Raw genomic sequence first — 22,134 nt, forward strand, 5'->3', positions numbered from 1 at the left:
AATTCTGGTTTCCTCGGTGTGTATGCCCAGCAGTGGGATTGCTGGGTCATAAGGTAGTTCTATTTGCAATTTTTTAAGGAATCTCCACACTGTTCTCCATAGTGGCTGTACTAGTTTGCATTCCCACCAACAGTGTAGGAGGGTTCCCTTTTCTCCGCACCCTCTCCAGCATTTATTGCTTGCAGATTTTTGGATCGCAGCCATTCTGACTGGTGTGAAGTGGTACCTCATTGTGGTTTTGATTTGCATTTCTCTGATAATGAGTGATGTTGAGCATCTTTTCATATGTTTGTTAGCCATCTGTATGTCTTCTTTGGAGAAATGTCTATTTAGTTCTTTGGCCCATTTTTTGATTGGGTCGTTTATTTTTCTGGAATTGAGCTGCATAAGTTGCTTGTATATTTTTGAGATTAGTTGTTTGTCAGTTGCTTCATTTGCTATTATTTTCTTGGATCTTGTTTTTAAAATCCATTCAGCCACTTTATATCTTTTGGTTGGAGAAGTTAGTCCATTTAAATGCAAAGTAATTACTGATAAAAAAGGATTTGCTATTGGCCATTTTGTTGTTTTCAGACTGTCCTGCAGTTACTTTGTCCCTTTCTTTCTCTCTTGCTGTCTTTCTTTGTGAGTTGATGATTTTTGTGTGTGTGTGTGTGTGTGTGTGTGTATACTTTGATTCCTTTATCTTTCTCTATAGTTTATTTGCTACAGTTTTTCCTTTATAATTAGTATTTGTTGTTGTTGTTCAATCACTAAGTCATGTCCAACTCTTTGCGACCCCATGAACTGCAGCAGGTCAGGTTTCCCTGTCCTTCACTATCTCCCTGAGTTTGCTCAAACTCATGTCCATTGAGTCAGTGATGCCATCCAATCATCTCATCCTCTATAGCCCCCTTCTCCTCTTGCCCTCAGTCTTTCTTGGCATCAGGGTCTTTTTCAATGAGTCAGCTCTTCACATTAGATGGCCAAAGTATTGGAGCTTCAGCTTCAGCATCAGTCCTTCCAATGAATATTCAGAGTTGATTTCCTTTAGGATTGACTGGTTCGATCTTATTGGTGTCCAAGGGACTCTCAAGAGTCTTCTACAGTACCAGAGTTTGAAAGCATCAGTTCTTTGGTGCTCAGCCTTCTTTATGGTCCAGCTCTCACATCCATACGTGACTACTGAAAAAAACCGTAGCTTGGACTATATGGACCTTTGTCAGCAAAGTGATGTCTCTGCTTTTTAATACATTGTCTGGGTTTGTCATAGCTATTCTTCCAAGGAGCAAGCGTCTTTTAATTTTGTGGCTACAGTCCATTCATAGTGATTTTGGAGCCCAGTAAAATGAAATCTGTCACTATTTCCACTTTTCCCCATCTATTTGCCGTGAAGTGATGGGACCAGATACCATTTTTGAATGTTGAGTTTTAAGCCAGCACCTTCATCAAGAGGCTCTTTAGCTCCTCTTTTGTTTTCTGCCATTAAAGTGGTATCATCTGCATATCTGAAGTTACTGATATTTGTCCCAGCAACCTTGATTCCAGCTTGTGATTCATCCAGCCTGGCATTTCACATGATGTGGTCTGCATATAAGTTAAATAAGCAGGGTGACAATATACAGTCTTGACACACTCCTTTCCCAGTTTTGAACCAGTCTGTTGTTCCATGTCTGGTTCTAAATGTTGCTTCTTGACCTGCATACAGGTTTCTCAGGAAGCAGGTAAAGTGGTGTTGTATTCCCATCTCATTAAGAATATTCCACAGTTTCTTGTGATCCATACACTCAAAGGCTTTTAGCAGTCAATCAAGCAGAAGTAGATTTTTTTTTGGAATTCCCTTGCTTTTGCTATGATCCAGTGTATATTGGCAATTGATCTCTGGTTCCTCTGCTTTTTATAAATCCAGCTTATACATCTGGAATTTCTCAGTTTTTGTACTGCTGAAGCCCAGCTTGAAGGATTTTGAGCATAATCTTGGTGGCATTTGAAATGAATGCAATTGTATGGTAATTTGCACATTCTTTGGCCTTGCCTTTCTTTGGGATTGAAATGAAAACTGACCTTTTCCAGTCATAAAACATTTTATAGTTACAGCACTCTATTTTAAGCTGGAAACAACTTAACTTTGATTGTATACAAATAGTCTACACTTTTCCTTCTCTTCCTACACACCTTCTGGTGTCCACAAGCTAGCCGGTAGGATCTGAAGCTGGCGTTGAGATCTGTGTGCCAGCGCTGAAAACCGGTTCAGCTATGTTGATTCTCTCAGTTCTGGTGGAGTGAGGCAAAAGTGGGGCTCCTGGGCAGCATCCTTCAAGCACTGGGCAGTCGGGTGCTCGCTTGCACTCACTTTTCTTGTGGGAGAGATTGTGGGCTGAGGGGTTCTTTCTTAACGCTGAGCTGTGCTGTCTTGGGTGAGGGGTAACACGGGTAAGGTGAAACTATTCTTCCCCTCTTCAGTGTATCCACTCTTGGATTTTTTTGCTTCATCAAGGTGCTAGGACCTCTAGCTGGATTCCCGAGCTCTCATAAAGGTATTCTCATCTGTGGGTATTTTGAGAACTGGAACCTACTAGTCCATCATCTTGCTGACATCTCGTACATTTTTTAAGATGAAATCTTTGACCACCTAGAATTTGTTTTCATTTAAGATGTGAAATAAGGTACAAGTTCCTATCTTTTTGCAATCCAAGTTCAAGTAGTTAACTACTTGTTTGAACACCATTTGTCAATAATGCATCTTCCCCCCAGAGTAGATTCCATTTCCCCCACCGCACCCCCCGCCCCTGCCCCGCCTCCCCCGCCCCTGCCCCGCCTCCCCCGCACCCCCCGCCAATATCTTTGGGCTTTCTAGTCTTTTCACTGCTCTGTCTGCCTGCTCTGTGAGCCAGTACATTTTAATTCTTTTAGCTTTGTACTATATTTTAATATCTAGAGGGGCCCATTTGATAAGCATTTAATCTTTTTCAGAAAACAGAATGGAGGAGGAAAATGAGGGCACTGCAGGAAGAGCACGCAGCTCAGGAGAGAGAGGTAGGTCTCACCGGACTGTCTTGGGGAGCCTAGTTTCCCACGACTTCCTCTCATCCTTCACCTCCCCATCCTTTGCCCCCTGCCTTGAACTGGTTGGCAGATATTTTGTTGCTGATACGGTTCCCCGTTGCTGACCCCGTCAATACACAAAGGGCCCAGAGGGCTGCTGCTTCCCTGGCCGGGAGCAGGGGCCTCTCGGCCTTCTCTTCTGAATCCAGCACATCCTTTCTCCATGGATTCCTCTTCAGTGACCCCTTAAGGCTCTCTAAGTAGGGCTGTGCTATAAAACTCAGAGAATTGCCTGGTCATTCAGTGTTTGGGCCTTCCTTTGAAACCTCACCCAGGAGAGATCCAGGTGGTTGTGGACCTCAGTGATAGTTCAGGGGCAGCTCAAATAGAAGGGTTCAGACACCGAGACCAGTGAGGAGAGAGCAGTAGTCCTCAGGACAGAGAAACCAGCTTCTATAAAAATGTCCCTGAGGAGAAGGCAAGTGGAGGATGAAGCCAGTTAAGAGCCCTAGGTTCTGCTTCAGAAAGCTTAGAAGGTAAAGGTGCTTAGATGGTGTATGATGGATGATCCCCCATTCAAGTGGTTCCCCTCTGACAAGTTTATCTTTTTAAAAAAATCTTTATGTATTTATTTTTGGTTGTTCCTTGCAGCTTGTGGGATTTTAGTTCCCTGACCAGGGATCAAATGCTTGGCCCCTGCATTGGGGGTGGAGTGTCTCAACCATTGGACCACTGAGGAAGTCCCTGATAGGTTTATCTTATTTGAAAAATTCAAAAATGGGAAACACATTCAAGTTTATTCCTAAGAGCAGAAGAACTATATTAAGGTACATGGAGTAAAGTCTCACTTCTGCTCCATTTCCATCTACCTATCCCCGACACCCACCCCGCCGGTGACCACTTTTATTGTTTTCTTGTATTCTTCTAGAGGTTCTTTATGCAGAAATAAGTGGTGTCATTTTCTCTCTGCTCTTACATCAGAGGTAGCTTGTAACCACATTTCCTTCATCTTTTGTCTTCACCTAAAAGCACCCATTTGATGATTTTTGAATGACCTCAACTTACCTGACTGTCCTCCTATGGGTTACACACCTGACAGAGAGCCTTTGCCCTGAGCTGAGGGGCCTGCACTCAATTCTCCTCAAGTACTACTTAACACGTCCTCAAATAGGAAGGAAGTCAGTCTTGTTAGAAAGCTGCTCGCCCAGGTCTGGAAACCCTCCACCTACTTCAGGTGAAACTCGGGCCAGCGTTTGCCTGCTGGTGCAGGTCCTGCAGGCGCTGAGCTCTCAGAGGTCCCTGCGGACATGTGACTGACCAGCCACCCTGTGCCACCAGCTGCGGGAGCAGAACGAGAGGCTCCAGGCTACCCTGTCTCAGGATCAGAGGAAAGCAGCCGCCCAGACCCAGCGCCAGATCCATGCCCTCCGTGCCCAGCTCCAGGAACAAGCCAGGCTCATTGCCTCCCAGGAGGAGATGGTAGGCGTGTCCCTCCTCCCAGCCAAGACCTGGAGCTGTAGACCCCTTCCCTGTGAGGATCTCCTTAGAGTCTCTTGGACTTGTTGGCTCCAGTCTCATTAGTTAGGGTCTCTGAGGAGAGGGAAGAGTCTTCAGACTTGAGGGGCAGAAAGCGATGAGGGTGTGGAAGACACGACTGCTGTCCTTAGGGGCTGTGTTGGTGGGTTCACAGTACCAGCAGAGACCATGTGAATGCCAGCGCCTGGTTGATACTTTGCTTATTCCTCCATGTAAAGCTCACTGCTGCCTTTCAAGGTGGACATTGCCTTCTCCCCAGCTTCCTTTGACAGAGGATGAGACAGGCTGGAGAACTTAAGCACCTCGCTTGAGTCTACACAGTGCGTGTTATAAATGGCAGGGGTGAGAGTCAACCCTAGCCAGGTAGGTGGCATGCGAAGCCTGTGCTCCTTTCACTGTGTTCTCAGACACCATTTCTTAACTAATTCCTTTTTCATAAGTTAACAACCTCTGAGGAGGTTGTTAGATAAGCTACTATGATGAGAAGGCATCACTTACTAAGCACCCTTTTTCTAAAACTCGCCCCTCTGACTCTTCATCTAATAGTGGGTCATTCTCTGCCCAGCCCAGGTGCAGCGCCCCTTTCTGAGCCCCAGGTTGGTGGAGATGTGTATCTGTCCCCAGCTGGGCCCTGCTGTGGCCTCAGGTCCTTGCCGTGAACCACCCTCCCCATAGCTTTCCTGGGCGGAACACCCGCTGTCACTGTCTAATCCACTGTTCCTATACCCCTTGCTATTTGCGCCCTTCTGCTCTTCCAGCTGTCAACATATCTAACCCACCTCCGTGCCGCTTTTCTTTTTACTACTTCCCCTAACACATTTAGCTCTTCAAAGCTGTAGCTGCCCGGAGGTTTCCTTCTTTTGTTACCAGAATTCTTATTTATAGTTGTTTCAGTTAGGAACCCACTGGCTAAATATAACAGAATAGGTTAACTGGTGTTTATTTTTATTGTAACACCAAAAGAGGTCACACTTGATTTAGCAGCAACATTATGCCATTGGTATTCTAGACTGTTATTATTATTATTTTTTTAATTGCCATCTTTAGCATATTCCCTGATGGCTCAGATGGTAAAGAATCTGCCTGCTATGCGAGACACCTCAGTTTGATCTGTGGGTCAGGAAGATTCCCCTGGAGAAGAGAATGGCAACTCACTCCAGTATTCTTGCCTGGAGAATCCCACGGACAGAGGAGCCTCATGGGCTATAGTCCATGGGGTTGCAAAGTGTCAGTGACTGAGCGACTAACACTTTCACTTTCACTTTAGCATACTGACTTATGCTTGACTCGGATGATTGCAGAATGGCTGCCATAGCCCCAACCATCACAACCATATTCAATGGAAAAAGTTGATGAAAGGCTCTTCTCAAGGCGTCTACTTAAATTTTACTAGCCAAAACTGTGGAACCTATAGTTGTGAGGGAGGTTAGAAAATAAATAATTAGCTTTATACTTTCTAGGATAGAGATAAGCAAAGGAGGAATAGAAATGGACATTGGATGAATTATTCATCAGTAAGGAGTGAAAAACAACTCACGCCTAAGCAGAAAAGGAGATTTGTCATAAGGTTCGACAAAGTGTCTCAGAAAGCTCAAGGCAGCGGAACAGCTAGTCTAGGAATGAACTGAATCCAAAGACCTGGATCTTTGGATCAGTTCATTCCTAGACTTGGGTTTGCCAGAAAAGGAGGACCTGGCTAGCCCCTTGTGAGCGCTTCCCACTCCACCCCACCTCTGCTGCCCTATGCCTGTAGCTTCCCCTCTGCCTTTTCTGGCAAACCCAAGTCTAGGAAGGAACTGAATCCAAAGACGTGAAATGTCGTCAAGTCATTGCTCTGTGATATGTCTCTGTTCCTTTTTCTGTAACTGTTTTGATTTTCCCTGTGAAGGCCAGCTTCTACTCCATGTCTGCCCCATGTGGAAAAGAAACAAACAAAATAAAAGCTCAAACCAGTTAGCTGCCCAGAGCTCTTGAGTTGACATGTTACCAATCCAGAATTCTCTGCCCAAACCTGGACAGTCAGCTATGGCTGTGGTGTGGGGGTCACATAGTCACAAGGGGCTGTCCTGGATGCAACTATGTAAACCGAGGAAGCAGAGGCACTTCCTGGAAAAGGGGCTGAGCAGAGAGTCAGTGGCTGTTCACATCATGCCCTCTTCCCCCAAGGAAGCAGCCAGCTCAGAGGCCCGCATCTCAGGAGGGGCGCCTCCTTTGTCCTGGCTGAGGTTACTTGTGTGCTTATGTCCCTCTGCTTGCATGGGGGGTTCCTTGCATAGAGGGGCCTTCTTGCCTCCCCACCATGGGCAAATGGAGCTTGGTGCCAACCTGATTGCCACTGTTCAGTCTTGGCGCCATGCCCTCACATCTGCACAGCAGGAGGTGTCTTGGGGGGCTGGGGCAGAGTATTCTGAGCTCCGTCTCCCAGTGGATGGTGTGGAAACACTGGCTGTCCCTTCTTCACAGAGCTAGGCAGCCTGACTGCTCACAGCAGAGCCCCTTGTTGCCTGTAACCTGCTTTGTTCCATGTCTTTGCAGATGCAGGCCATGTCTCTCCGGAAGGTGGAGGGTAAGTCTGTTGTCTCCTGTCTCTCCTGCCTCTGGTCCCCTCTCCTGTCTCTGTCATGCTATACCAGTCAATGTATAGGATGAGGATGGTGGCAGCTGCTCGGGGACCTGTGGCGTCAGGCTCTCTGGCTGGACAAGGGAGGGTGAGAAGATGCTTGTTTCTGGGACAGACAGGGCTCCAGCCCAGGTTCATGCTGAAGGCATTCTGTGCAGGAAGCAGGGTTTCTTGCCTGGCCTGCTCTTCTCTGTAGGACAGTGTCTCATGAGGTGGGGCGGGGGGTGAGAATCCTGGGCGGGAGATGATGGATGGAGTGGCAGGGCTCATTAAAAGGCTCTTTCTAATTCACAACTGTGGTTCAGGTCCATCCAACTTTACCTTTTTCCATCTTGCGGCAAGTTGACCCCAAATCTCTGAATATGCCTGTCCAGAGAGTCTGCCCTCCTTGTCTTGTGTGCATGGTTCTTCATGTGCGTGTCTGACAGATGCAGGTGCTGATGTCTAGAGGGCGACAGTAACCTATGGGGGTCCAGCCTGCTTGGAGGACCTGGCTAGCCCCTTGTGAGCCCTTCCGACTCCACCCCACCTCTGCTGCCCTATGCCTGTAGCTTCCCTTCTGCCTTTTCTGGCAAACCCACACCTCTTCCCCAGCCTCTGCCTTGAGGTTAGATGCTTCTTTTGCAGTCTTGCAACCAGTTCAGAGAGGCACCGTTCTATGGCTGTGATCTGAGGGCTGGGGCTGGGGCGTGTGCGTGTGCTCAGTTGCACAGTCACGTCCGACTCTGTGATCCCACCAGGCTCCTCTGTTCATGGAATTCTTCAGGCAAGAATACTGGAGTGGGCAGGCCATTTCCTACTCTAGGAGACCTTCCTAACAGGGGAGGGATCGAACACGCATCTCTTGCGTCTCCTGTATTGGCAAGCCAATTTTTTTTTTTTTTTTTTACCACTGAGCCACCTGGGAAGCCCAGGGCTGGGGTGGGCCATTAATGAGAGCTGTGTGTCATGGACTTCAGATCCATTGTCTCAGCACTTTGTCCCCACACTTTAGTGTGGGGCGGGTATGACTGTCCTCACCTTCTAGGAGAGGCACGTGAGGCTTAGTGACGTTCAAGGACTTCTGTCATGGGCAGCTCGTGAGGGGCAGAGCTGGAATGTGGATTCTGATCTTTCTGCCTCCCAGGCCATGGTTGTGGCCACTGCCTCATCCTGCCTCTGTCTGCTAGAGGACCGACTCAGGTCCTTGCTGTTTCTGGCCTGCACTCACATGCTGTCCTAGCTCTTCTCTGAGGTGGGGGTGGGGCCCAAGGCCCTGGAGACACTAACTACTGCTGCTGTCCTCAGGGATCTGTGAAGGCCCGAAGGCTGTGGACACAGATGAGGACTCTTCCGAGGAAGGTGAGGCTCCGGTTTCTTCCCTGGGGGCTGCCCTCTTCGTTGTTGAGGTTGTCTCTACTTAACTGGATCTGACTGCCTGAATCTGGGAGCAGGAAACTAGGGATATGCAGTAAATATTTCTTAAGCACCCTGTGCTTGTCAGGCATGTGACACGAAGGCACACATGTGCAACTTCCTGGTTCTCCCTTGCTTGCAGAGGATCAGTGGCTTGCCCAGAGCCACAGAGCAGCAGGTGGTGGAGTCAGGATTTGGCGTGACGGCGCCTGCTGCGTAGCTCGTCCCTGGTGCCCGCCCCACCGTCTCTTGCCTGGTGTGAGCCAGAGCAGTGGATGTGGCCTCACTGTGTGGGCTTAGGTGACCTTTGCAGTTTTCTTCTGCGTGGCAAGCATGCAGCAGGCAGATCACACTGGCCAACCTGATGTGCAGGAATCCTCCTCGGTCCCCTCTGCGGAGCCCTGGGAGCCTGCCACTTTTATTCACTCTGTTCAGTGACTGACTCCGATTTGCAGAGCTCTCAACCGAGTGTTTCCAGGGGATGCAAAGGAGAAGTGAAAAAAATAGACTCTCCTGGGTGAGTCAGGGAGAAGGAACTCCCAGAAAAGATCAGAGAGAGCTCACAGCCGACCTGCTGACCAGGCCTGCATGCCCAGCCCGGCTGTGATGTGACCGTTCCAGAGTGACCCAACAGGTGCACTGAGGAAAGGGTTTTATTTGTGTCACCAGAGAGTTCATCATGGGGTATTTGTTGTTTTTTAATGTAATGTTTTTCTTTACTTTTGAGGCAGTCTTCTATGCTTTTGGCAGAAAAAGCAGAAGGGTGCACAGTAGGTCTCCCTCCTGCCAGGCCATCCAGTCTCTGCCCAGAGATTCCATTGTTAATGGTTTGTCACGTTTCTTTCCAGAAACACGTGGTGCAAACACAAGCATGTGCATGTATGCATTCTTTTCCTTTTTCCAAACGGGAGCACAGTATACATATTCTTCTATGGTTGTTTCTTAACTGTATTGGGGGTCATTTCCTATCCCTTTATATAGAGCTGCTTCATTATTTTTTCAGGACTTCAAAGTACTCCACTGGATAGATGAACCAAAATTTAATCAGTCCTCTGCTACCATCCCACCCCAGTGCACTTAACCTTGGAATATAGTAGTAAAAATAAGTTACAGATAACCCTGAGTAACACAAGGTCCACAGTGAGGATGAGGCAAATCCTCCAGCGGGGGCACAGAGTTCTAGGAGGCGGTCACTGAGTGAAGGAGACCCCTCCCCACCTCCTCCACACCCCATCCCGTTGCAGGGAGGACCCAGACCTTGGTCAGACTCTGCTGTTCCTCTTCACCTGCTTTTCTACTTCTTCCCGTGTCAGACCAGCAGAAGCAGCATCCCCTGGCACTTGGCTAGAAATGCAGATTTTCAGAGTCTCAGTCCCAGGCCACACAGACTGAATCAGAGCTTCTGGGGCAGGGCCTAGCCATTTCTGTCTGCACCTGCCCTCCCGGGCACTCTGGTGCTTGCTCAAGTTTGAGGACCTCTGTGGGTCCCACAGCTCTCTGCAATGGTCGCACACTAAGAATCTCCCGGGCAGCTTGCAGCTCTCTAGAGGAGCTACCAGCCGCCTGCTGCCTAGATCACCACACGCGGGGCAGGGCTTCGGGCAGCAGTAGTACCCAGAGCTCCAACAGTGATTTCAGTATACAGCCCAGCTGGGGCTCGTGCCTGGTGCAGACTCAGCAGAGAATCGACCCTGGGGGCGAGGGAGGACTTAAAGCACAGATTGCTGGGCTCCACCTCCTGAAGTTTCGATTCAGTCGGGTTGAAGTGGTGGAGTAGGAAATGGCAACTTCCCTGGAGAATTCCATGGACAGAAGAGCCTGGTGGGCTACAGTCCATGGGTCGCAAAGAGTCAGACACAACTGAGCGACTAACACACACACAGGTTGGAGTGGGGATCTGAGAATCTGGGTTTTTAATAAGTGACAGGTGGCTCCCATGCCATGGTTCACACTTTGCGAAGCGCTGCTCTAGACCAGTTGGTCTTCAGGCGTGGCTGTTGTTAGAAGATCTGGGAAGTTTCACAATTAGATCTTAAGGCCTGGGGCTGACCCTCCAAGATTCTGACGTACTTATCTTGGGATGGAGCCCAGGTGTTTCAAATAAGCAACCAAGGGATAAGATTACTACTTGACTTTGAGCTCCTTGAGGGTTTTCTTCCGTGTCCCCAGTGCTGGCCTGTGCACACTCATATTACTTGTCAGTAGGCTGGTCCACCTCTAACCACAATGGTCCCTGGCATGAGACCTGAAGAGCACTTCTGGGAGGTCTTCCCTGACTCACCCTGGACAGCCCCTTTATAGCAGTCAGTTCAGTTCAGTAATCACATTTTATTTTAATTGCCTGTTTCATTACCCTCTGCGTCAGCAGGCCTTCCCTGGTGGCTAAGTGGTAAAGAATCAGCCTGCAATGCAGGGAGTTGCAGGAGATACAGGTTCGATCCCTGGGTTGGGAAGATCCCCTGGAGGAGGGCATGGCAACCCACTCCAGTATTCTTGTCTGGAGAATCCCATGGACAGAGGAGCCTGGTGGACTACAGTCCATGGGGTTGCAAAGAGTTGATCATGCCTAAAGCGAATCTGAGTGAACTCTGGGAGTTGGTGATGGACAGGGAGGCCTGGCGTGCTGCAATTCATGGGGTTGCAAAGAGTTGGACACGACTGAGCGACTGAACTGAACTGAACTGAAAGCGACTTAGCACGCATGGACACTGGGTCAGTATTTCTTAAGGAGTGGTCTGTGGCTCACCTCCAGAATCATCTGAGCAAGTTAAAATGCAGATTCCAGGGCCCTTCTCCAGATCCGTGGAATCACTCTGGAAGGTGGGGCCAGAGAATCTGTACTTTAAACCCAAGCAATTCTATTGTGTATAGTTGGAGGGAGAACACCTAATTTAGACAGTAGACTTGAGGGGAGCAGGCAGCTGTCTGTCCACGATATATATGTGTATACATATATCATGAATGTGAATCAAATCATTATGCTGTGCATCTTAAATGTATACAGTGCTGTATGTAAATTATACTCAATAAATTTGGGTGGGGAGAGAGGGGAGGAAGAATGGAGCCTGGGGAACAAGCTGCTGTCTGGAGTCAGAACCCTGAAAGCTGGGACAGGACTGAGCCAGATCTTGAAGGTCCAGGGGATGAGGATCCCAAAGGTGGGTGGAGGGTCTGCTGCCATGATTCCCAGAGGAACAACCTGGGGATGGACACTCAGGTGGGGTTGGTGGCCCTGGGTCATGGGCTGGAGACCATGATTCCTAGCTGGGTGCACTGGGGCTTTGGGAGCGGAGGTGCTGGGCACCCCAGCTGACCTTGGTGGTTGTCTTATGCTGCAGAGCTGGAGGACTCCCACAGTGGACAGCAGAAGGTGCTGGAAGCCCTGAGGCGAAACCCCACCTTGCTGAAGCAGTTCAGGCCAGTCCTGGAGGACACCCTGGAGGAAAAGCTGGAAAGCATGGGGATAAAGAGAGTGAGTTCCGGTACCACCGTGGCAGGGCCACACCTACCATTTGGATGCAGGGCATTTTTAAACCAACAAAGGGTCAGTTGTTCTTTATAGTGTAGGCTTATTCATCTCATTCGTTCCAGTGGGGCACCCTTGGTGTCCGGGAACGTAAACCCACACAGCTGGCACTGTGATCTCTTCTGTTTCCTCCAGTGGCTTCCTGAGATGTCACCCCGTGTCCTGACCTCTCCGTGCTCTCCACTTACTGGCTGCTTTCTCTGTGTCTCTATCTCTTTTTCTTTGTTGTCGTTCACATATTCAACAAATATTTACTGAGCACCTTTATACTAACTGTTGTACTAGGTTCTGAGAAAACTGGAGAAGGAAATGGCAACCCACTCCCATATTCTTGCCTGGAGAATTGCGTGGACAGAGGAGCCTGGCGGGCTACAGTTTATGGGGTCATAAAGGGACGTAGCTGGTGTGACTTAGCACACACGCATGCTGAGAATACAGTGATGAATTAGAACTGAAAATTTTTTTCATGGAGTTTGTAGATGGTAGGAAACTCAGATACTAAACAATGGTTGTCCAGAAATGTAATGATTTAGCATTGTGAAATGCTCTGCAAGTGAAGTATTGGATACTATAAGAATGAATAATAAGGGGATGTGCCTTAGTTTGAAGGTCCAGGTCTGATGATGGACATTAAGTGGACAAGGGATTCCCTGGTGGCTCAGATGGTAAAGAATCCATCTGCAATGCAGGAGACCTGGGTTTGATCAGTGAGTTGGGAAGATCCCCTGAAGAAGGGAATGGCAACCCACTCCAGCATTCTTGCCTGGAGAATTCCATGGACAGAGGAGCCGCCTGGTGGGCTACAGTCCATGGGGTTGCCAAAAAACTCAACTGAGTGACTAATACTTTCACTTTTCATATTGATATGATTTTGACAAATTACAATTAAATAGTCTTGGTGGAACTATTAAACAAGATATCCCATCTTCTACTGGATGAAGGGACCATATGTGCTCCAAAGTACTATGTCTCTATTTTCTGACAAGGGGACTTTAATTGGCTCAATCTGGCCTTTGGAGGGGTGAACTGTCTATCATCAGTAGCACCCTTGGCCATGCCCACTCAGCAGGTGGCTGTGGGTGGAGAAGGCTCTGAAGCCCTATCTGGTACAAATTAATATTTGAACACCATTGTTTTCTCATGCTCCTGTTCAAACAGAGAATGCATATTATCATTAAAGGCATCAATGAAATCCGTTATTAAAAACACCCACCTTATTACTAAGGAAGCTGGAATATCACATCATTGAGGATACTGTGTGTATAGAGTAAAATAAGAAAAAACCCCAAACACCTAGGCTTAATTTAGCAAAGATGCTCTCTAATCATTGACTTTTTTCAACTACTGCACAATCTAACTTTGGCCTTATGTTCAGACTTGATTAAAACATTTCTTCTAATCTTAAATTATTCCTCAAGGGTGGATGTCAGAAGCCCAAGAGACTTCCATTAAGTGTTGGAAGGGTGCCTGGCTTTGATTTTTTGCAGTTGATGTTTTCAACCATTGTCAGCCACGGAGGACAATGTTTCAGGCCAAATGATGATGCAAGTACAGAAAGGAGCAAGCCCCGGTCTCCCACAAGGATAGTGGAGAGGCGTGTCCCATCTCAGCCTGTATGCTTGATGTTGATAGCACTGTGCGTAGCCCCTCTGCATCATCCTTCTACTCGTGCTTTGCTGGGGCTCCCAAGCCCTAGCCCACCTTGCTTTTAGCAGCCTGCTCGCCCTGCCCTGATGCTCAGCTCATCCTCTCCCAGAGCCACCAGCACAGATCCCAGCGACTCCCAGGCCAGCAGCAGGTGTGAGAGGCCAAGGGAAGGAGGAGGGGAGCCCATTTTCGAAGGGGACCTCTGTGTCTTCCAGGATGCCAAGGGAATTCCCGCTCAGACCCTCAGACACCTGGAATCCATCCTGCGAGCCCAGCGGGAACAGAAGGCCAGGAGGTTTTCTGAGTTTCTGAGCCTGAGGGAGAAGCTCATTAAGGAAGCCACCAGTAGAGTGAAGGCCAGACAGAAGGACAGGGCCCCGGTGTCCCAGCCAGAGGGCGAGGTGCCAGGTGAGTTGGCAAGAGGGTCTGCTTGGGACTGGGAGCTGGGAGGGTCCAGGCTTGTTTGCATTTGCAGAGAAGGGATATAATCTCTGTCCTCATCGAGGCGTTGCTCGTTGCTCAGAAGGGCCAGACAATAGGGCTCTTGCAGATGGCTGAGTCCAAAAGACCTCTGTTGGAAAAACAGGGTCTAGGGGTGGGGTGGTCACCTGGGTCCTTTCAGGGAAGCAGAGGAGAACCAGGGCCATCGTCCCTGCTCAGACACAAGGCCTCCTCAGCAGCTCAGTTCTGCCCTGTTTTGCTTGTTTGGACCACAGGCTGAACTCCACTTGGCTCCACTTGGCTCCAACTGAGTGTTGCCAGCACTGGGGCTGCATATGGAAGCAAGGATCAAACAAATGGAATATTCTGCCCTAGAGCAGTGGGAGGGCGTGGGAGGCTGGGCCAGTTCAGTAGGCGGACACATCCTCAGAGCTCAGACTCCTTCCCTGGGCGAGCCAGCTGCTTTGTCCCTGGGGGCTGTGGCAAGGAAAGGCCCTGTTGTTCCTGTGGAGACTCAAGTATGTGGGTGAGGACCCCCTGGTCTCTGTCCTCAAGGAACTTAGGGAGCAAGGGGATTGTCTTTGCACCAGGAGCCCCCATCTCTAGAGGGGTCCCAGATCCTCTTGCAGGGCGATGCCCTAGCTCCTTGCAGTCATGGGTGTATGTGGTCAGAGGAGGGTCACTTTTATTATCTCCTCATGTCCAGGCAGACCCAACCCGAGCTCTTTGTGCAAAGGAAGTTTCCAAAGTGTGGCCCACACATCTCTGGGAGGTATGCAAGATGGTTTTAGCTATCTATAGTTTAGTTATTTGGTACATGAATCAATAATTTTAAGATTTAATCTTTATTTTTCTTCATGTACATTGGAAAAATATTACTAACATAGCAACCCTGAAAGCTCATGGAAATGACTCCTTGGGTAAGTATAAAGTGGGAATTTTATGTTTAAAAGTGGTATCATTTTCTATAAAAAGGTTACATAGGAAACAGGACAGTTGGTATGAGAATATGGTAAAAATTATGTCAATGGTCTGGGTAACTCTGTTCTATTTGGTTTAAACACCTGACCTTAAAATCTCTAAGGAAAGGATAGTTTTTAGTCTCACACAGAAAGAAATCTCAGACTGAAGGAAATTTGTCACAAAGCCCTCTGCCCTTCATCCCTAATTTGTTTAATTTAGGGCAGTATTTACTGAGGTGCAGTATTTACCCCGGTTTGATTCCTGAGTCAGGAAGGTCCCCTGGAGAAAGGTTAGGCTACCCACTCCAGGATTCTTGCCTGGAGAATTCCATGGACAGAGGAGCCTGGTGGGCTACAGTCCAGGGGGCCACAAAGAGTCAGACAGGACTGAGAGACTTTCACTTTTCCCTTTACTGAAGTTGATCTGGGCCAGGGCCTGACCCTCAGCTGGAAACCAGCCAGAACTAGGTGATGTGATGGGGCCAGCACAGGCCGGGGCAGCTCAGAGGAGAGGGGACAGGCTCCGGGGCTGGGGGCTGGCGGGGTGGATGGAAGCCCCTCTGAGTCCTGGTTTCCAAGAGAAGAGAAAGGCTTCTTGCTCTTGTGGTGCCACCCCCTGCCCTGGCGCTTGTGCCTGTGGTCCCGGAACCTGGGGTGGGAGCATTCCTGCTCCGCACGGTCTCTCTCCCCTTCCCTGGGGGCCCGTCCCTTCTCAGAGCCCATTACTGACCTATGGGATGAGCTCTGTTCTCTCGGCATTTCTTAGGCTCTGCACCCCCACGTGCTCTCTTTCTAGTCCCCAGGAGTGTTGTACAAATGCGCACCTCCCATCTCTGCTCAGACCGTGCTGCTTTTGTCTGGGGGCAAAGCTGGGGGATGTAGTCCAGGCAGTGGCAAAGGCCCGAGATTTGGGGTGACTGACCACCTGGCTTTGCATCTGCCACGGACTCCCATGGAATCGTGGGTCTTGAGCAAGTTCCTGAAGCTCTGGAAGCCTGTCTGAGGCTGAATGGATGTTGGATGTAAAGTGCTTAGCTTGCTCTGTGCACTGTAACTGTAGCTATTATTATTTTCCCTCAGCAAGTTTACTTTAGCAAGTTACCTTTAGTTTACTCTTTCCTAGAAGGCCCACTTCTGTGTAAATGCATCCTCCGAGAGTAGTGCATTTCAAACACCTTTAACTTGGAACTACAGTAAGAAATGCATTTTATGCTGTGGGTCAGTCCATGCTTTCGAGTTTCATGAAACAGTACTTACTTTGCCTCCCTAAAAATCGTGGGTCCCGCAGCACAGCCCTGCTCCCCGCCCTCACCACAGCCCGGCCCAACACTTGGCCCTGCTGGTAATTGGGAAGAGGGAGGGGCTGTGTCTGATTTTCTGCCTTAAACACTCCAGCAACAGGCCCCTTTCTGGGAGGAGGTGTGTGGATCTTGACGGCCCAGGTGGTCCTACAGTGCCCCCTGGTGGCTTCAGGGCCTTCCTGCAAGGCTGCCTGAACTCCAGCAGCAGCTGCTGGAGTTGGGTAGACAGGGTAGGTGGCCTTGGCAGGGCCAGCTTCCAGGATTGCGTCGGGGGTGAGCTGCAGACACGCTGGCCCTCCTTAGGCTTGCTGCCTCCCCTAGTTCTCCTGGAATGATGACATGACCCCGGAATACCAGCCGCTCTCCTGGTCTTTGATGAAACCGTGGGTCCCAGCTCCAGGCTTGGCTGGCTGTGGGATACTTGGGGTGGGGGAAATAATGAAATCTGCTGTGGTTATAGCAGTACACTGCACAGAGTGACTTGTTCTTTTCCAGTGTGTTGGAGCCTCTTTCTGCCTCCTCTCGGGCTCGAGGGTCCAGATGGATATGCCCTGAAACACATTCTTATTTGTGTTTCTAGTCAAAAGCCAGCAGAGCCCACTGGTCACCAAAGAGGTCCAGCCAAAGGCCAGGACCCTGCATGTGGCACAGCCATCGAAGCCGGCAGAGCCCGCTGTGACAAGTCTTCAGAGCCGCAGCAGCCATAGCCTGGGCCTGGCCCCGGGGCCCACCCCTACTCCTCGCTCCAGAGCACCTGGACCCTCTGGCACCCGTTCTTCCCCAGGGCCTGGGCTGAGGTGAGCTGGGCTCTGCATTCTCACAGGGTCCGTGGTGTGGCTCCCACCCTGTCCTGGGCCTCCCACCAGCTTTCGCAGACAGGTGAGGGGCAGAGAAAGAAGTGAACAGGAGGGGCCTCAGGTGGGGTCCAACCCATGAAGAGACTGGAGTCCCTTGCTCCTGGCCAGGGCAAACCTCCCCTCCTCTTACTGACTCATCCCCAAGTCCCAGTTGCCACCCTGGAGGGGCTGGGTCTTCATCTTCTAACAGAGGGTGGCTGCCCCTCTTCAGATGACTCCTGGCTGGTGTCTGGGCCCAGGGGTGCCAGGGGCAGGACTGGCTCTGGGCCAACCAGCTAGCTTGCAAGTGGTGAAGTGTGGCTTTGACAATCTTCCTTCAAGCTCATGCACTCCGCATTTCCTCTCCTTCTTGACAGTACGCCCCCGTTCAGTTCCGAAGAGGACTCGGAGAGAGATGCTGGGCCGCGTGCTTCCCTGCAGCCCCCGAGAGCTCTTTCAAGGGTGGGGCCCCGGCCGCAGGATGACTCAGACTGGTCTGACACCGAGACCTCGGAGGGGAGTGCCCAAGCCCCTGGCAAGGGCTCGGGTGGGCTGGCCTCCTCAGGTGAGGAAGGTTTTCTGGTAAGACTCTTAACGAGGCTTCTAGCTTCTGGCTTCAGTTGCATTTTCTAGCCAAAGTTTAAAGACTATAGAGCTTAGGTTTTGTCTCACCAAAGGCAGTAAGTGGACAAGCTGGGGGGTAAGCTCAGTTCTGTGCCATCTGTCAAGCCTACAGTGTCATGAATTCTGCGGAACTTCATCTTGTCCAAGGTGTGGTCCCAGCCTGCCAGCCCATCGAACCCCCCAGAACCAGATCTCTGGAGAAGAACTGACGACCTGCCAGGTGGATGATAGGGTGTAGACATCTAGGAACTGGGAGTGTGGAGTCCTTGCACACGCTCTGGGCTGTCACTTGCTCCCTGTGTGCTGGCGTGGAGAGTTTTGGTTCCTTTCTTGTAAAGGGAGGTATCTGGATAAGATGAGTGGTGAGGGGCAAGGAACATAGTATGAACATAGTAGACCCTTAACTAACTGGCTTTTAATCAATCAGTGAGGCGAGGGTCATCATCGCTCTGGACCTCTGCTCAGGCCCCCAGACACTTGCGTCCTGGAAGGCCATGGCTGGCTCCCTGCGTCGTGGCCAGTCCTGAGGTCTGAACATCCACCTTGCTTTCTCACGCTGATAATGTAGTCACTGCTTAGCCCCCTTCCTGCTAGGAGTTCATAGAAAGTGGGTCTGGCCCCACAGCCCTGTGCAAATTTATATCGATGATATTTCTTCATTTCTCTGTGAAGATGTTGGAGGAAAAGCCACACATTGATCTTGCTGTTCATGTACCAACTGAGCAGCGGTTCCGCCTGCTGAGAGGAAAGGGCAGCTTGCTCAGCTTCTGTGCCCAGCCGTGCCCTGCAGGACATAGCACATTTCTGGATGTTCCAAGCCTCTTTTCCCCACCCATGCTGGCCTGAGCCTCTCTCTCCTTGCCTTTCTTCTACTGCTTTTGTCTTTCCTTTTTCCCTTCGGACTCTTCTCCACGCTCCCTTTATCCACACTGGAGCTGGGACGTGACTCATGGGGATGATGCACTCATACTCTGGTCTTCTCCCTTGGTTGCCTTCCAGGAACGCTGGTGCAATCGATGGTCAGAAACCTCGAGAAGCAGTTGGAGGCTCCAGCCAAGAAGCCTGCTGGAGGGGTCAGTCTGTTCTCAGTGCCCAGTGCCGGGCCACAGAGAGCTGCTGTGCCAGGAGGAAAGCCCCAGGTAGGCTGTAGGACCTAGGAGGCGCCCCTGCAGTCTCTTACAGAGCCGGCTCGAGTTTGGGGCCCTGGGCGGGGCCTGAGGGAGGGCCCGTGTGCGACAGTACAGTTGACCTCACGCCCCTCATCTCCTCTGCCCCTGCAGGAGTGGCGGGATGCCCACGCTCCAGTGCTTGTTGTTTGTGTCCCTTGTTAACATCGAAAAGCCTTGTGGTTCCTGGTGGCTCAGAGGTTAAAGCGTCTGCCTCCAATGCGGGAGACCTGGGTTCGATCCCTGGGTTGGGAAGATCCCCTGGAGAAGGAAATGGCAATCCACTCCAGTATTCTTGCCTGGAGAATCCCATGGATGGAGAAGCCTAGTAGGTTACAGTCCACAGGTTCACAAAGAGTTGGACACAACTGAGCGACTTCACCTTCACCTTCATTACATGAACAACCACTCGGTGGGTTGTTTCTCCCAGCCACGCATGCCCCCACTTCTGGCTCTGATGGGGCCTGGACCTGGCTCTGTGCCTGGCTTCCAGCAGTAGCTGCTCTATTCGGGCTCCATCCAGCTCATCCCACAGCCAAGCTCTCCCCTTTCTTCACTCCCCGAGGACCCCAGCGCAGGACTGTGTGCAGAGCAGACTGCTCCACAATACACAGCGGGGATATTAGGCACCTTTGCTCCAAATATCCAAGGCCATTCCCCATCACTAAGAATGTCTTAATGGCCTTGCCTCTCTCCAGCTCCAGCTGCCATCAGATTTATCACTCAGATGCTCAGCCTCCCAGACAATTCCTGCTAGGATGTCCTTGCCACCTCCCCTCTCCCCATAAGGGAACCACTTCTGTATTCCTGTTGTGTTTTCTTAGGCAGAAACATTTCAAGCTCTTGTAACTTTGCCCTCCTTTTTCAATCAGAAAGATGCATCCTAGGATGACCTATGTTATTGCTCTAAAATTCAGAAATAATGGGCAATCATTTTTCGGTTTTTCCTAGCATACACCTCCCCTGGCAACCCCGACACCCACCCTGTGCTATGTAATATGTTCGGTTTATTATGTAGCTCATGTGTGTTTGTGAGTAATGAGTCTAAATGATTCAAAATGTATTCAAAAAGAATTCATCCTCAGTTGTGAGAGAGCACCGACCGTGCTATGCAGGTTGAGGCACTGTCCAGAGCCTGCTTGCCACCTGGGGCCCTGGAGGTTTCTGATTGGTTGTCCTTACGTTCCGTGGCAAATGCTCTGGGCACTGAGAGCTCTGGTGGGGGTGGGGTGACCGTGATTCTGGTTCGGGGACAGCCTGGGAGTTTGGCCCACTCTGGGCTCCCCTGTTGGCCCAGCTCAGACCTTTTCCAGGCTGAAGGATTCCTGCACTTGGAGTTCCCCTCATGCACCTTTGGTCAGAGTGTCTCCCAGCCCTGGACCAGCGGTCTGTGGCAGGTGGGGTGGGTGCATTAGGCGCTGGTGAGTCAGCTCAGGAGTTTGGAGAAGTTAAGTCCCTGGACTTCGTCACTGCGGGCAGTTCAAAAATCTGGACAAAGTTTAAATTTCGACAAGCGCAACCTGATCTTCTACAGGCCTTGGGGCTGGCCTCAGTATGGCCAGTGGAATTTCAGGGGTGTTTTGCAATGGCTGTGACCCCAGGTCTCTGAAGCGGGTTCTCAAAGACGTGGACACCAGAAAACGAGAGGAGTGGCCCCTCCTGCTTCCTTCCAGGTCTGCATTTTCTCCGCATACCCGTCCTCCCTGGTCAGATGCATTTTCTTCTCCCCTGTTCTCCCTGCAGCTTTCTGAGGATGAGAGTGACTTGGAGATCTCTTCCTTGGAAGATCTCCCACAGGACCTAAACCAGAGAGAGAAACCGAAGCCCTTGTCTCGCTCAAAGTTCCCGGAGAAGTTTGGCGCCAGCTCTTGGAGCCCCAGTCAACCCAGGGTCCCTGGCTGGTGAGCCTGCTTCTGATACTGGGAGCCAAAGGACCAGCCTTGTCGCCCAGCTGTGTGGGGCTGGCCCAGAACCCCCCAACGATGGGGCTGCTGGGCCTCCTGTCTTCCTCAGGAGCCAAGAGGTCTTCTCCTTGGACAGAAGCAGAGTAGAAGACAGATATGATTTCTCCCATCCCCCGTGAGAGCCCTGGCAGTGTCCCATGGGTCCCAGGGCTGAGAAAGGGTTGTAACAGGACCTTGAAAAAGCATCCTTCATCTACCTCCATGCTCGCTCCAGACTGAAAGGAGACACTTGGTCTCTACTCTGCAGCGTTTTGTAAACCTTGTAGAGCTGGGTCTTTTATGGGGTCCTTTGGGGGACTTAGGCCTGAGTCAGCCGTTCAATAATTGACCCAAAGTCATTTACTGAGGTCGTCTGGCCTCTTACTGCTGAGCCGGGGTGTAGGCAGAGATAGGGAGGAGACGAAAAGTACGGGGTCGTAATAGAGATTGGGACGTTATGGGAGTACAGACAGAGCCTCTCAGTGCAGCTGGGTGTGAATGGGGAGCGCTGCCCAGAGCTGATGTCCTCAGGACCTGCTCATGGGTGAGAGGGAAGGTGGGCCACCTGGCTGGGGCCTCATATCCCCAAGGGACCACAAATTAAGTTTTGATAATATTTCTAAAATCAGGTTATATACATATCCATAGTATTTTTTTTAATGTGAAGAGCATTAATTAATTATATGTAAACCCTTAAATACAGCATGTTTATCACTCTCTGGTATTTCTTCTTTGTTTTTGGAGCGTCAGCAGAGCCTGGGTAGGGGCCAGAGCCATCTGTACCCCAGATATCAGTTTAGGACTTTGGGGTGAAGTTGCCAAGATGGTGGTGGTGGTGCAGTGGGTTTGGTGGGGAGTCACTCCTGCGAAAGGTGAAGGCAGAAGAAGCTGGATCCGTGCTCAAGTGCAGTGTGGGTCTGACCCGCATGAGAGGAGAAGAGCAGGAGTGGGCAAGGGGAGGCCAGACCGCCGTGCAGCTGACAGCCCCACCCAGTCGGTGGGGGGTCCAGAGCAGGCCCAGCCCACCAGGGAGTCCCCACTGGGCAGGATGGCCAGAGCCAGGCGCCCCAGCCTGCTTGGCCATGGGCTGCGGTGCCTAGGAGAGTGAGAACT

The 22,134-nt window shown here is 50.4% G+C and overlaps 1 protein-coding gene across 1 annotated transcript in view; it reads left to right on the forward strand.

Moving 5' to 3' along the window:
• DZIP1L (DAZ interacting zinc finger protein 1 like) overlaps positions 1-21,636 on the forward strand; it is a 37,654-nt gene extending 16,018 nt beyond the window's left edge. Inside the window, exons 6-15 of the mRNA XM_068979720.1 lie at positions 2,953-3,015; positions 4,363-4,503; positions 7,096-7,126; positions 8,468-8,521; positions 11,914-12,047; positions 13,964-14,156; positions 17,033-17,249; positions 17,666-17,853; positions 18,912-19,051; positions 20,822-21,636. Of these exons, the coding sequence (XP_068835821.1) occupies positions 2,953-3,015; positions 4,363-4,503; positions 7,096-7,126; positions 8,468-8,521; positions 11,914-12,047; positions 13,964-14,156; positions 17,033-17,249; positions 17,666-17,853; positions 18,912-19,051; positions 20,822-20,983 (1,323 nt within the window). The 3' untranslated portion in view covers positions 20,984-21,636. The remainder of the gene's footprint in view (positions 1-2,952; positions 3,016-4,362; positions 4,504-7,095; positions 7,127-8,467; positions 8,522-11,913; positions 12,048-13,963; positions 14,157-17,032; positions 17,250-17,665; positions 17,854-18,911; positions 19,052-20,821) is intronic.
• Positions 21,637-22,134: the final 498 nt, after the last annotated feature.

The sequence above is a fragment of the Capricornis sumatraensis genome, chromosome 1 (genome assembly GCF_032405125.1).
Source record: "Capricornis sumatraensis isolate serow.1 chromosome 1, serow.2, whole genome shotgun sequence".
In the NCBI taxonomy this organism is placed as follows: Eukaryota; Metazoa; Chordata; class Mammalia; order Artiodactyla; family Bovidae; genus Capricornis; species Capricornis sumatraensis.